The sequence below is a fragment of the Emydura macquarii genome, unplaced genomic scaffold, assembly GCF_026122565.2.
Source record: "Emydura macquarii macquarii isolate MOO-44397 ecotype Brisbane River unplaced genomic scaffold, CSIRO-AGI_Emac_v2 contig_794, whole genome shotgun sequence".
In the NCBI taxonomy this organism is placed as follows: domain Eukaryota; kingdom Metazoa; phylum Chordata; order Testudines; family Chelidae; genus Emydura; species Emydura macquarii.
In genome coordinates this window covers 26119-41687 of record NW_027130931.1, presented here as the reverse complement: position 1 = coordinate 41687, position 15569 = coordinate 26119, and the positions used below count along the sequence as shown (strand labels likewise).

The following is a 15569-nucleotide window of genomic DNA, read 5'->3' as shown; positions in this document are numbered from 1 at the left end:
TACTAATAACTAGATAATTCCACCTTCTGTAAGAGTAAAACAATAGCTCAGAGAGTGGTGCTTTTCTCTGGGAAAGCTGAAACAACATGCAATTACTCTCCAAAATTAATACATTGATCCTGTTTGCTAATCTGAATAATCCAGACATTTTATAGACAGCCCCAAAAAATTTTGTTTCAAAATTAAGTGGTTTCTGTCTTCCCTTTGTAGACGATCCAGACAGCTTTAATCTACTAAGTCATAAAAGGTTCGTTCCAAGCGTAAGAGATTTTACTACCATTCCTGAATTTTCCTCAAGATATTCAGCAACTGGAGGAGTGCTTTAATTCAGTTTCTTAAAACAGCTATTGAAGAAGTCTCCACTCACTTAAGATCACAGTATGTCTTGAATCCATCAACTTGTTTAGACAGTCAGTGGAGAGAGAGTTGAATAAAAATAGAGACACTCATATTCAAACAAAATTGCACACCATCTGGCTTCTGTGAGTAGGTGTATGCTATATGAGCCACTTGCTCCTGGGGAGGTGAGATCTCTCAGAGTATGTCTATGCTGCAGCTGGGAGTGTGCCTCCCAGCCTGGGTAGACAGATGCATCAGCTTTGCTTGAACTAGTGCTCTAAAAATGAGTGTGGGTGTTGTAGCGTGGGCTAGCCACCTCAGTATGGATCCAGGGATCGGGCAGACTTATACTTGGGTGGCTAGCCTGTGCCACTGCACATGCAGCAACATCCACACTGCTATTTAGAGTATGCTAGCGTAAGCAAAGCTGGTACATGTTTGTCTATCCTGGATGAAAGGCATGCTTCCAGCTAGTGTAGACATACCCATAGTGCATATGAATTGGAAGTGAATAAACAATGATGTAATTAGTGCAAAGAAGGTAAGGAAAGGCTCACACCAATGTCTGGACTGAGGCTAGTGGCTTTGAAGGACAAAGAGGTGTGTGATGGGTGCAGTGAGAAATAATAGGGTGGATTCATATATAATGACAGAATCAATGTTTGTAAAGGACTTTGGGTTTCTGAAATGGAAGGTGCAATAAAAGTAAAAAAAAATAGTGATATAAGCCTCCAAACTTTGAATGTTTTTCTGAAACAAATATTAATTCAGATGCCTCCTATAAAGATTTTCATTCAATAAAATTATTGTAGTAAATATTTTATGAGCCAAAATCCATTGACAACAGTAAGAACCCAATAAAGATGCTGTGATGCAGTTTTTGTGCACTGCCTGCAAATACTTATAGTTGCAGTTACAGCCTCCTTTGGTAAAACTTCAAAAAGAACAAACTTAGTCTAAGAGCACATGTTTAATGTACAGAAGTTACACCTTTTAATTTGCAAATAAATTATCCTTTAATGGACAGATTTGTAAAGCATGTATTAATAGGATATTATGCTGGGTATTAGCCTGAAACTGCTAATACTTTGTAATGAAAATGAACAGTGTCAGCATCATTCTTCTCAGATTTTGCCTTAAAAATATCAGAGGCCTGGTGCAATTTCCACCAATTTTATCTTTGATTACTTACCTTTTCCATCATTTTTTTTAACTCGGCTAAATGTACTTATGATCTTCTATGTTAGACACACACAAGAAAGACTCCTGCAGGTGCACCAATAAATCACATTGCTCTGGGTTTTTATTTGTGACATCCTTTGTTTAATTAAAATGCAGTCCTCCAGGACATGCCAGCAGCTCTTTTCAATGATGCATGCAGAAAACAAGAAGGGAGAAAAGTAAGTTCAGGAATTTGTTCTGTGCAGGTGAGACTGCTGGAGAATTGCTGAACAAGAGAAAAACCTGAGGCATTCAATAAATTGATGGATTCTTGATTAATGACCTTTTTTGGAATTCTATTCAGCTCCACTGCAGGCTTTACATCTAGAAGTGGTTCCAGTCATTGGGAGAAACCAGGAGGTGAATCTGACAGCCATTGTATTGCCCAAGAACCCTAACTTGACAGTCTTCTACTGGTGGATAGGAAACAATCTTCAGGTACACCCAAGGTTTCATTGCAGACTTTTTCCACCTATCTTCAATAAAAATTATGTCTAACATCTATTCCTTTCAGGAAAATACTTTCGTAGTTACATGACATTTTGCAGAATACCTTCTGTTTCAAACAGCCAGGTACACCTTCTGTTAGATGTTACCTAAACTCCATTAAATTATTATGAACTTTCTCTATTGCACCTTTCCCATTATTGCTATTTTTTATGATTAACGTTTTATTCATTTTCATCAAGAAACAAACAAAAAATACAAAGACTTGCAGCTTGTATATGTTACCCAGAGCTATACATTTCAAAGGATATCCAATATAATTATGCAATTAAGCCCCTTTATAGTTTGTGAAAGCCGCAGTCTCAGACAATAACACAAACATACCATGTTAGGGTGGTGGTAATAACAACAATAAAAAGACATAAACAAATAAACAGAAAAGGGAAGGAGGGGACTGCAGGTGGAATGGAAGTGTGGCATTATTTGAGCCATCTCTGAATTCTTTATCCAAATGTATGAAGAAATCGGGTCCAAATTTTTTTGAATTCATATCATTACTCTCTATGTCAATAGGCTGTTCTTTCTTTCACCGCTTACTCAAATAGGTCTAAATACCACTGCTCCATTCTGGGCATAAACCTATGCCTCCATTTTTGTAACATCACGCAGTTGATAATCATTGCAGCTCTCAAGAACCAATGTCTTTGTGCTGGACTTAAACCCACGTAATAGGTATATAACCTAGTGTATAATTTTCAGCTGAGGTTTCATTGCTGAAACCCAAGCACATTTTCACTCTTATGTCCAACTGTTTCCACGCTGCCTGACTGTTGGACAGTCCCATAGCATATGCATCAGTGTTCCTTTCTTATAGCGCCAACAAACTTCACAAGAAAAGGGTCCCATCTTTCACTACCTCTTTGGTGTCCATTATTGCTGTTTATGTGTCCTTGGAAATTTCTCATTTAGAATCAGCCTACTGCTTCAGACCATTTCCTTTAGTGAAGTCACAATTATATTGCAGTTCGCCACCTTCAAAGAAACAGTGATGTAATGTATTTGGGGATTGTGGCATCACTGAAAGCGCTTCTATTTATGTACAACCAGGTTGATCATTAGCAGTGCTGGGAATTGCAATACTGCACAAAAATATATATTTCTGAATAAGGCGATTTCTATGGGTATGTCTACACTGCCAGCTCCTTGAGGATCAATGCAGCAGGATCGATTGAACGGGTCGTAAGTAAGCCTTTTTTTGTAGCTTGCTTATCTCCCGTCAACCGCCAGCTGTAATGTAGACCAAGCCTATGATGTTATATTATTTATAGTTTGTTATGAAGGTTAAGAATTAAGTCTAAAACAGCAGAAGACAAAAAAGGTACTCGTACACCATAGTCATGGACGGGTAGATAGGTTAGGTAGATCATAAAACATTAAAAATCTAAATAATTCTAATAGGACAGGATTACGCTGTTCATTTGTTCTGTTCATTTGGGTTAAAATTCTCTTTTTAAATAATTATTTTTAAATGTATGAGTGCAATGTAGCGAGAGATTAAGGGCATGTCTACACTACAAAGTTAAATTGACTTAATTTAAGTCGACATCCAGCCACTGCAGTAATTAAGTCAGTCAGGTGTGTCCACACCACGCTCATTGTGTCAGTGGAGTGCATCCTCATTAAGAGCACTTGCATTGATGAGTAGCTATCCCACAGTGCACCTAGAGGCAGGGGGTTTGGGGAAGGGCTTGCAATGCCTCATGGGACCAAAACATTGTTGCAGGGTGGAGTGCGAACATGATTTAGACCTCCCATGATGCAGTTTCTTCCCTCCCTCTCACCCTAGCCTGATATCAATGGCAAACAACACATACTTTTTCGTGCCTTTTTTCGAAAGCCTGGCTTAGCTGTGCATACACCATAACCTGAGAATCATGAACCCTGCTCAGCTGTGCATTCTTATTGTGAGCATTGCAAACATTTACAGTATTTCCAGAGCCAAGACAGGAGCTGCCACGTGGAACATTGTGATGTTCTTCAAGCAGCCCTGCTGAAAGCCATGGAATGAAACAGTTCCCAGTTGCTGCTGACACAGCAGCTGAACCGTTTCTAGTCCCGGGAAACAAGCACTGACTGGTGGGATCACATCATTATGCAGTTACAGGATGACGAGCAGTGGCTGTAGAACCCAGAGACCCAGCCTACTCCTTGCTCCCATGGCTCATGAAGGCATACATTGGCCATCCGGACAGCAGTAAGGAGTGGTTCAGCAATAGGCAGAGTGAGTGCAGAATAGAGATGGAATGTGCCTTTGGATGTTTAAAGGGTCGCTGGCACAGTTTGTTTACTAGGTTAGACCTCAGTGAAAGCAATGTCCCCATTGTTATCACTGTCTGCTGTGTGCTGCATAAGATCTGTGAGGCAAAGGGAGAGACGTTTCCGCAGGGGTGGGAGGTGGAGATGGATAAATTGGCAGCTAATTTTGAGCTGCCAGATACCAAGGCAATAAGAAGAATGCAGCATCTCCGTGAAGGTTTGAAAATCTATTTCAGTAATGACCCACAGTAATGTGCACCGTTTATCTGTGTTGTGCCTTCCTGTACCATCCCCTCCATTGCATCAGTGTCCATGTACCTCCCCTTCCCCCCCCCCAAGCTCCCATGCTTGAAGTAAATTAAGAGTATTTCATTCTTGAAAGGTTCACTTTTATTGCACAAACATAAAGAAACTGAAAGAACAGGAAAATAATTTAACCTTGGGCAAATGATGCGATAAAATTGGGAGGAGAGAGAAACCAAGTCTGGGAAAGCACAAAAGTCTTGCCCATCAAAAGTCTTCAAATGGCTGCCTTTTGTTCTTAGTACCCTCCCCCGGTGTTGAATGGAAGGGATACTGCACCTGCCCCTGACCCTCTCCCCCCACCTCCCTGCCTCCTGGAATGTTTGCAGGAGGGGGACTGGGAATAGGAAATGTTTGCAGGATGTTCTGCTGGGGCTGCAGACGGAGTCTGGGCTGAAGCTATTTTTCTTGAAGCTCAACCAGATGCCTCAATAAATCTGCTTTGATCCTTCATAATCTACAGCATCTCATCCTGCATAGTGTGTTCATGCTCCTGGCATGTTCTCCTGCTCTTCTTGTCCATGTCCACTTTTTCAGACAATGAAATCTCCAGGCCCTTAGCTCCCTGTCAGCTGTTCCAGAGATGTTTGTTATCTCCTTGAACGTGTCATTACATGTTCTTTTTCCTTCTTCTGATCTGCGAAAGCCTCTCTGCCGTTGTGCAGCATGTGCTGAAGGCCACACTTTCCACTATAAGGCATGCAAAGCATTAGGCAACCATTGTCAGGGCATATCCTGGCTCTAGTACAAAGTTGCTATTTAAAAATCACTCCACTTAATACACACATTCAGTCTCCCTAGCTATTCAGTGAATTGGTTTGCTGTTTCAGCCATGGTGAGTATGGCCCAGCAGCATGGACAATGGGATTTGTGCTGCAACTTGTGGGAAACTCGTGTTGGGAGCACAGGTGGGTAGGTGGACAATGCCCCCTCCCCTTAGCATCATGGACATTGCTTGGAGACCGGGGACCAGTGCTAAGCCTCCCAAAGTGAGGTCTTTGTCAGAGGCAGCTCCAGGGACGGATGGGGGCACGAGAGGACACAGGAACTCCCCCCACCTCCCTTAATGCTGCTGGTAGTAGTCACCCTGGGTTTGGAGATTGAGGTCACGCCAATTCCTGCCAGTCAAACCACTGGCATGTTAGGGAAACCACGGTTGAGGGACCTGGAAATCACCATGGGTGGGGGATCACATGCAGTACAAGCACTTGTAATGAAAACTTTGCCATCTCCCCTAGGTGACCCTACATGATATCAGTCTCCTGAGGGTAACAGAAGCAGAAAGGGAGCAGATGCTACAAGCATCTGGGTACAGACCTGGTCCTTAGACTGCCATGCTCTGTACTGCAATGATGCCAGCAGAATTAATCCTGGAGTGCCAAGGGAAAGTATCCTACAGCGGTGGAAGAAACAAGGCAGCCCTCCTCAGAAACCTTCTGCAAAGGATTGCCGAGTAACCTCCATAAAAGTCCTTTCCGGGGGGCACCCTCTGCGTAGCTGGAGCAGCCAGTGGGAAATAGATACCCATTGCACCTCACTTTGTCTTCATATTAAACGTAAAATATAAGAACATGTAACTGCTACAGTTTGATTGAAATTGCATACTCACCAGAGGTGCCTTCTCTGGCATCACACTCAGCCAGGTGCTGTCCTGCGACCAGCGGGACTGCTCTGGAATTAAAAATAGGTCCTGGCTCTTGGGGAGAATGAATCTCCCACTTGCTGGGCTCCCATTCTCCTCTTTCTCATCCAGACTGTTCTCGTTGTTGCCTGATGTGGCTCAGGTCTCAGACTCGTTGGAGGTATCCACACTGCGTTTAGAGGTAGCAATGCGGTCACCGCCAAGAATCACATGCAGCTCATTCCAAAAGCGGCATGTCTATGGTGCAGAACCAGGACAACTGTTTGGTATCTTGTCTTATGGTACACCTGCCAGAGTTCTTTGGTTTTCACATGGCACTGCTGTGTGTTCCTGATGTAGCCCTTCTCTTCTATGCCCCACGTGATCTTTTCGTAGATGTCTACGTTTCACTGGTTGTTTCGGAGCTGTGCCTGCACAGACTCTTTTCTCCCCACAGACCAATGAGATCCACCACCTCCTCTGTATGCCATGCTGGAACGCATTTGGGGTGTTGAGTCACCATGATCAGCTGAGCTGAACTCCAAAAGTTCCTGGGGCTTTAACGGGAGGGAGCTGTTTCCTGTGTACCTGGCTGCTGTGCTGCGGAGTGTAAAATGATTACCAGGGCTATCATAGCGGAGCATTGTGAGACACCTCCTGGAGGCCAATTCAGTCGACTTAAACAATGCTGAGTCTACACTGCTTCTCAGTCGACCCATCAACATTGAATTAAGCGCTACGCCTCTCGCAGAGGTGGAGTACTTAAGACAACATAAGAGGCGAGTTACGTCGACGGAAGGGAGGTGGTAGTGTAGCTGCATACATGATTAGATTGATGTAAGACGGCTTCCGTCGACCTGTTTGTAGTGTAGACCAGGCCTAAAATTGCTGCTTGAGGGAGGAACAGTTCAGATGAGTACCATACACAATTTCTCTTGCAGTTGTGCCATTACATCATAATCCTGGCCTGCACCAGTCCATTATTGTAGTCTTGGGCCATTCTTGAGCCCAGAATGCAAATCAGGTGATATTGTGATATGCACAAATATGGACTAAGTATCTAATTCATCAAGATACAGAGTACCTCTGGTCCCTTTGGGAATTTCAAACGTGCAACAGCGCACCTGTATGGATTGGACACTAAAGTCAGGCCAAGCAATTAATTTAATTGTAATTGATCAATCTGAACCCAGGTTTCTAGAGGCCTATGCACAGTGAGGGCCTGCCGCAGAGCCCATTGATGTCAATGGGAGTCTTCCCTTCATTTCAGTGGGCTTTGTATCAAACCCTAATAGTCTCTCAGTTATTTTAGGAGGAGGATTTTGCTCATTAAAATATATATTTCCCTTGACTTTGTAACTCCCAAGTCAAACACTGTTTAAGTATATACATGCTTTTTTTGAATGAAGGACTATTTTAGTTTTCAAGTATCCAACATATGGCAAGCATACCTGGTGGTAGAGAATTGGAATTCACTGACTTAGCTAGCCATTGATTGATTATTTTCTGTGATATTAATCTATTAATTGTTCCTTCCAGTACATTTCAATCACTAGTCCTTCACACATGAACACTTCTTTCATAATGCTTCCTGACATTCTTTTTCTAATGTTCCTCCTTTTTTAGCCATTTCTCACTTTGGACAGTTTTTTGGTGACAAGGTTTGCCGAGACAGGTGAGGTGAGAGTTACAGTGCAGGCCTCCTGTGGGAACTCCATGCTGCAAGATTCCAAGATTGTCCAAGTTTTTGGTGAGACATTTTTACTCCCTCATTGTACTTTTTTGTTCCTTATTTGTATGTACTTTACAATTGCCCTTAAGGACCAGAACCTATTGTGAAACTGGTCTGTGAAACTCCATTGAAATGAATGGAGAAAGACTAAGTAAGAATTTGACCTCTATCACCTATAGAAAAATGCTACAGTGTTATTCCAAAGCACTACAGATAACAGTTCTGTTAAAGCAACATTTTGGGCCATAATTGTAGAATACTGTAGAACGTATATATTTTTATAATATTTTTAGTCATTCGGTTGATCTTACTATAGAAGAATGATGTGAGAGAAGAGAAGATAAATTCATTAGGGCACATGCTTACAGCATGAAATAATTTGCCTGTTGTGATAAGAGCTTCTCTTTTTTCTTTTTCTCTCTATTTTTTGGCTTAATGATTTGGGCATTTCTCTAGGAGTTTGGATTAAAAAGAGCATTGTTAAAAAATGTCAAATGACCCCTTAACTAATGTGCTGCATTTTATCACAATGTATTTTGCTCTGTTGTGTAATGTACTGATGAGGCTTGAAAAACATAAGAAGGAAGAGGAAATATTTAAACTTGTATATGTGCTGTCAAATCTGGATATCAGGGATAGCTAATACGTCTTACTCTGTTAAAGTTGCAAAGATGGAGAGCTAAAAGCCTACATATATCCTGGGGACACATTGAATGATACTTAGCTGTTATCCTAATATTCCAAGCAGACCCTGCCCTTTCTATTTTTAATATGCTTTTTAATATAACTTAATAGTAAACATCAGAATTCAAGCTAAATAGAGCTTTTGCAAACCTTTTGCCCTGTAACAAATTGATTTCAAGAATGCCTGTAATACCATTTATAAGCCCACCAGTTTTTTAGGAAGCTTTAAAATCATAACCCCATTAGCATGGCTTGTAAGCCTATCATGCCTCTTACTTTTCACTACTGCAGCTGCTGTTAGTATTGGCAAATCCTGAGTCAAAGACCAACCGGGGCATTGGGGTTGAGGAAAATAAAAAAATCCATAGAAAAAATAAAAATAAAAATACGATTCTGCCTAAACTGCTCAAGAGATCAAGTTTGAATCATTCATACATTCCAAGGGATCTCTTTCTCTGCTTTGCATTGGGTTCTTCAGGTATGCTTCCAAGGAGCCTGTGAGGAGAAAGGAAAGCGTTTAGAGTCCTGTTTGCTAAGGAACTGTCAATTTCTAATATTTCAGTTATTTTTGGATTATATTCATAGACATGTTGTGAGCGTAGCTTATTTGTTCTTTTAAAAAACGCAGTAGTTAGCCATTGGCATATCATCTATGTTACTATTTGCACAGCTAGATTATAGAAAACATGAAGTATTTATTTTGCATGAAAAAGGGAACATTCAATGGACAAGAGCCAGATGTTTATGATTTAGTAAGAATCAAGTCCATAGGATCAATTAAAAACAAAAGAAACCACTGCTTTGTGTGGTGTGATATATTAAGAAAAAATTATTAAAGATAATTATCAGTGAAATTTATGCATCTTGACTTAACATTTTCCATGTTGTCCTTGATTGGTGGCTAGAAATATTTAGACATAAGATGCCATGTCGAGGGGGAAAATACAAAAGCTACTATTGGTCCATGCTACTTAAACTGTAAACTCTTTGGGGACAGGGACTGTCTTTTGGTCTGTTTTTGTATAGCATCTAGCACAATGGGGTACTGGCCTTCAAATGGGTCTTGCAAGGGCTTGTGAAAATACACATAATAATAATGCTAACAGAGCTTTTTTCCAGAGTTACTATTTCTACTATTTCTACAGAACTATTTTTCTCTTTGAATTGTTCACAAATGTTTCTTTTTCCTGTTTCCAGATCATTTTCAAGTGCTTTCTCTAAAGTTTACTAAACATCTGGACATGTACAACCCCAACATACCAGAGTGGAGGGAAGACATAGGCCTGGTAGTAACACGACTTCTTGCAAAGGTGCTCTCTCAGTTTGCTCGTAAACCGCTCTTTCTCCAGTCATAAAGCTGAAGGTTAAGTTAATGCCTTCCCACTTAGAAAAAACTAGACAGAGCAGAACAATAAAACGTTCCCCATGAGCCACATTTAGAAGCAGTTTGAGACCAGAGGCACTTGTGTATACAGGCCATAGATTACATTACTGCAATACTGTCAATTCATTTCTAACACAGCCTAATTGGCAATTAACAATAAATACTGCTTTCAGGGCTTTTGGGGCCAGGTGGAAATATTAGCCAATACTGTTGACCTTGGGGAAAAAAGTGAAGCATGAATGTGATGTAGTTAGGGGTTAAACAAAGGGTACTATAATATACAAGACATAGTCTTTGATTATATTTTTTTTTAAATAATAATTTACAGCTTTGCATGTATAACTCCAAAAACTACAGAAAATATGTAAGGAATTAATTTGCTGCAGCCACTTTATATTGAATGCAATTATGAATACAATTTAGACTCAGATTTGAACCCTGAATATCATTAGATTACTTAAATCAAGCATCTTGTCTCATAACAGCATTATGACATCAATAAAGAGTAATGCCATTAAGGTAGGGAGCATTTGAACGATAATATTCAGATGCATACCCTGCCAAAAATAGGCACATATTGAATTCTGTTGTGGAGCATTTCAATAAGTTATAAGGTAAATATTTATAGTTATATTTATCACTAAGGAAATTTTGGGACATACATGGAAGTCATATTGTCAAAGGGCCTCCAGTGAAGTCAGTGGACTTACAGTGGATTTGCACCAGTATAAACAGATCAAAAGTCTGATCTTTTATTTTATACCTGTTTCACCCCAGTTTATGACCCAACACCTACTAAATGCCAAATTAATGGAATTTACATTATCATGCATACCTCTTAAACCCATTTCATAATGTGCATCATCTGATCGGTGTCTTCCTTCCCCCCAATTAGATACAATCATTTGGATTTTCAGAGAGTGTTTAACCTAAGGACTATGAGATTTGACCAGTGCTTTTCATTAAAATCTCATGATATCCTTCCTGTATATATCCCACAACACAATGGTTTGTGACGAATGGTAACATTTTCAAAAGTGATGGTGGTATTTAGAAGAGAAAGTCCTACTGAATTTCAGTGAGACTTAGGGGCTTTTTGAAAATTTTATTTTGGAAGGTTACATGCCCACTGCACAGTTCTGGTAAACCTGCAAACCAGTTAGGCTTCAATTTACTCTTTCCCATGATACCCATTAGAGCTCTTTGATGTGTGTGATAATAGCATTTCTAATTTTCAAAGAGCTTTTCAAATCTCAGCTAATTAATGTAAAGCTATGTGCAGCTTTCTAGCTTCCAGTGACTTATGTAGAAGTCTCTCTACATATTAAAAATCTTAACACCAAAGACCAAATCCAGAAGACACGTGTGAAAGTATATACATATTTTATATAATATTTGTATAAGACTGACAGTATAAAGTTAGCATAGAGAGCTCTAAATCAGTGCATATCTTTGTCTCTGCAGGAAACTAATATCCCTGAAGAAACACTTGTGACTGTGGTGAAACCTGGTCTGCCCACAACTGCTGACTTGCTCGTGCTGCTACCAGCAAACCAGCCAAAGTGGAAGAGAAGTGTAACTAGTGACAAGGTAACCAGATCAATACGTATCTGATTAGTGCCAAATCTTCATCCCATTGAAATAATTGGTGATACTCCCACTGGCTTCACTGGGATTAGGATTTGGGTTTTACACACCTAAGTGCCATTCACCCTACTCCTTCCTGCCATGACCCACGTAAGGGCTAGCAACAATTGCAGTCCCTGTCTTTAGTGGAGTGCAGTGTCTGCTCCCTCCCTGTGCACCCTGGGATGGAATCTACCCAAAGGCAATAGGGAGAGAGCAGGCCATGGTCTTACCTCCCCCTCTAGTCCAGCCCATAATGTGGGGACGTAGTGGGGAATATGCTGAATTCCTCTCCAAGGGCAGAGCGTCTCTATACCAGCTTGTACTCTGAACTGCAGCCATTTGCACAATCCAGCCCCAATTGGTATCAAAATATTTCTCAGGGATGGCTAATATTTGTCTGTTGTTATATCAGAAACAACAGTGATAAAGTATTGGTCTATAATGATCCCGTAGATTAAAATTCTTTAACCCAGAGTATAAATCACGGTGGAAACCACATATTTAGAACATTAACGTTTATGATTAGAGGAGAGGAACCCTTCCCACTGAATTCAGAAATACATTAGACCTCAGCTCCTACTGACTCAAGACTTTAGGATTTGGCCTATCACATGAGGAGCATCACAGTGCTTTTGAAAGAAGGTGGTTTCTGTTCTAGTGGGCAGGCAGCTTTTTCAGATATTGAGGCAACAGCAGCAAAGAGTAAGTGCAACAGGACAGGGCTCAAATATAAGATTTCCCCCTATTCCCTGTTTCCAAGTGAAATCTGCTCAGTGGGAGAGGGTCCTAGTTCAGTAGAAGATCAAAATTTGTCCACTGGCCCTACCTCTAATTTATAATTTATGATGGCATGTCTTTTTTCCATAAAACGAACATCTCACCTTTGCATCAGTTTGAATTTCAAACATTATCAGTTAAAAAGAATAATTATTTAAGGAATCATTAGTTCTTAAGAGACTAGTTCAGGAGGGGCAATATGTTACAAAAAAGAGGGTTCAGAGAATAGGCCACAGTATCCACCTAGCCAGTGTGTCCCTACTGATAGACAGGTCCAAGCTCCCTGGGCAGCATGGTAGAAATAGCTCGTGCATGGAATTGCTTAAAGGAGCGAATCTTAAAGGAGTATTTTTTATGTGGCTCCTGAATATTTGAGCAGAAGACTTTAAACTTAACTTTAAACTACCCGAATGTAAGAAAAATGTTCTTAGCCGCCCCCCCCCCCCCCCCCCCCCCCCAAATCATCTCAGTGTGAAGTTCTGAGAGACTGAAGTCACAATTAATTTCCAGGAAGCACTGCATTTTAATAGATAGCTGAGAAAGCCTTATGTGAATTGTGGCTTGCAGCCAGGTGAAACTCTTAACTTCTTTGCTCCTTTTAAGGAGCGAGATGCTGATTTATGCTGAAATTGTAACTTTCTGTTCCAAGTTTATGTGGAATGGACTTCGTCAATAGTTGAAAGCAACAGCTTCCTTCAAACCTCAGGTATTATTAGTGGTCTGCTTCCAGGCAGCTTGAAGAATGCCATCAGTTACATTCACTGCTGCCTCAGTGTTTTCATGGTCAGATCTGAACCACCCTTCTACTAGAAGGGGGAAGACATGAAGGGCTACCTTGAGCTGCTAATGATTTGGGAGAAATTCCTAATATCAGGACTGGGTAGAAATGATAGCAATTTAATAGTGCACAATTTGTAGGATAAATGTCCCCACCCCAGAGCTAACTTGTGGCGTCTGGAGCTAACAGTGCCCACAGGGATGCCAAAGTCAGGATCCAAAAGATAAATATAGAAATAGCTACATATTCTGCATGGTACTTATATGTTGCTGAAAGTGTCCATGCAGCTGGGGGTGGGGCATACAAAAGGGCTTATAGACCTCAGGAGCAGATATAATACCTCCACTGGAGGGAGTCTGTTCCCTGGTAAACTTTCTACACAATGGGAAGATGTGCAGATTGCAGCTCCCCCCACCACCACACCTTTCCAGCTGCTTACTGGTGTAGAAGACAGTCTGGCTGTCATGGGATAAGAGGGAAGGTCCTCTCCTGGATCAGTAACTGGTTAAAAGATAGGAAACAAAGGGTAGAAATAAATGGTCAGTTTTCAGAATGGAGAGAGGTTAATAGCGGTGTCCTCCAAGGGTCTGTGCTGGGACCACTACTGTTCAACATATTCATAATGATCTGGAAAAAGGGGTAAACAGTGAGGTGGCAAAATTTGCAGATGATACAAAACTACTCAAGATAGTTAAGTCCAAAGCAGACTGCAAAGAGTTACAAAGGGATCTCACCAAACTGGGTTACTGGCTAGCAAAATGGCAGATGAAATTCAATGTTGATAAATGCAAAGTAATGTACATTGGAAAACATAACCCCAACTATACATATAAAATGATGGGGTCTAAATTAGCTGTTACCACTCAGGAAAGAGATCTTGGAATCATTGTGGATAGTTCTCTGAAAATATCCACTCAGTGTGCAGCAGCATTCAAAAAAGCTAACAATGTTAGGAATCATTAGGAAAGGGACAAATAATAAGACAGAAAATATCATATTGCCTTTTTATAAATCCATGGTATGCCCTCACCTTGAATACTGCATGCAGATCTCGTCGCCCCACCTAAAAAAAATGATATATTGGAAAAGGTACAGAAAAGGACAATAAAAATGATTAGGGGTATGGAAAAGCTTCTGTATGAGGAGAGATTAATAAAACTGGGACTTTTCAGCTTGGAAAAGAGATGTCTAAGGGGGATATGATAAAGACTTATAAAATCATGACTGGTGTGGAGAAAGTAAATAAGGAAGTGTTATTTATTCCTTATCATTAGAGCCCTGCAAATCTGTGGATATCTGATTTATATCCGCGGACCATTTCTTGCGGATTGCGGTCGGATAGTCACAGCTGTTAGGATGCTGGCAGGGCTCAGCGGGTGATGAGCTATTAAACTGGAAGGCAGGGCTGATCAGCTGTTAGGTGGGAGGGGCAGTTGGTAGGGCTCATCAGCTGTTAGGCGGGAGGGCAGGGTTGATCAACTGTTAGGCGGGCGGGCGGGCAGGACTCAACATCTGATCAGCTGTTAGGCGTGGCTCATCAACTGTTTGGAGTGGCAGGGGCTCCAGCTCTTGGAGGGCTGCTGGCTCCAAAACAGCTCATGAGTGGATGCGGGTAAATCTAGAAGAGGGAGGGCAGATTGCGGGTCGGGTGGAAGTTTATTCCTGCGGGTGTGGATCATACACGGATCCACATATTTGTATCTGCGCAGGCCTCTACTTATCATAACACAAAAACTAGGAGTCATCAAATGAAATTAATAGGCAGCAGGTTTAAAATGAAAAAAAGGAAGTATTTCTTCACACAACACACAGTCAACCTGGGGAACTCCTCCAGAGAATGTTGTGAAGGCCAAGACTATAATGGGGTTCAAAAAAGAATTAGATTCATGGACGATAGGTCCATCAATGGCTATTAGCCAGATGGGCAGGGATTGCTGTTTGCCAGAAGCTGGGAATGGGCAATGGGATGGATCACTTGATGATTACTTGTTCTGTTCATTCCTTCTGAAGCACCTACATTGGGCACTGTAGGAAGACAGGATACTGGGCTAGATGGACCATTGTTCTGAACCAGTATGACCATTCTTATGTTCTTATGGCCATGGCCCTCCTCACACACCCTATGTGGAACTTGCAGTGGTGCAATAGGTGCTAGCAGCCACACCCTCATCACCTTACTGTAGGCAAGATAGACTACTAAAGCTATTGTTGTGTGCACTTTTCCACGTGGAATAATTTTTTAAATAGGACTTCACAAATTTTTATAACATCTGTGACTGTACCAAAATCTGTGTGATTCAGTAAATGTTCTTCCAAAAAACATCCATGGCAAACTTAC

The 15569-nt window shown here is 41.1% G+C and overlaps 1 protein-coding gene across 1 annotated transcript in view; it reads left to right on the top strand.

Moving 5' to 3' along the window:
• The window catches only part of LOC137149633 (VPS10 domain-containing receptor SorCS2-like), a 152669-nt gene that overhangs the window by 126613 nt on the left and 10487 nt on the right, over window positions 1-15569 (top strand). The window contains exons 18-21 of the mRNA XM_067543160.1: window positions 1865-1998; window positions 7874-7997; window positions 9861-9973; window positions 11512-11637. Coding sequence (XP_067399261.1) covers window positions 1865-1998; window positions 7874-7997; window positions 9861-9973; window positions 11512-11637 — 497 coding nt within the window. The remainder of the gene's footprint in view (window positions 1-1864; window positions 1999-7873; window positions 7998-9860; window positions 9974-11511; window positions 11638-15569) is intronic.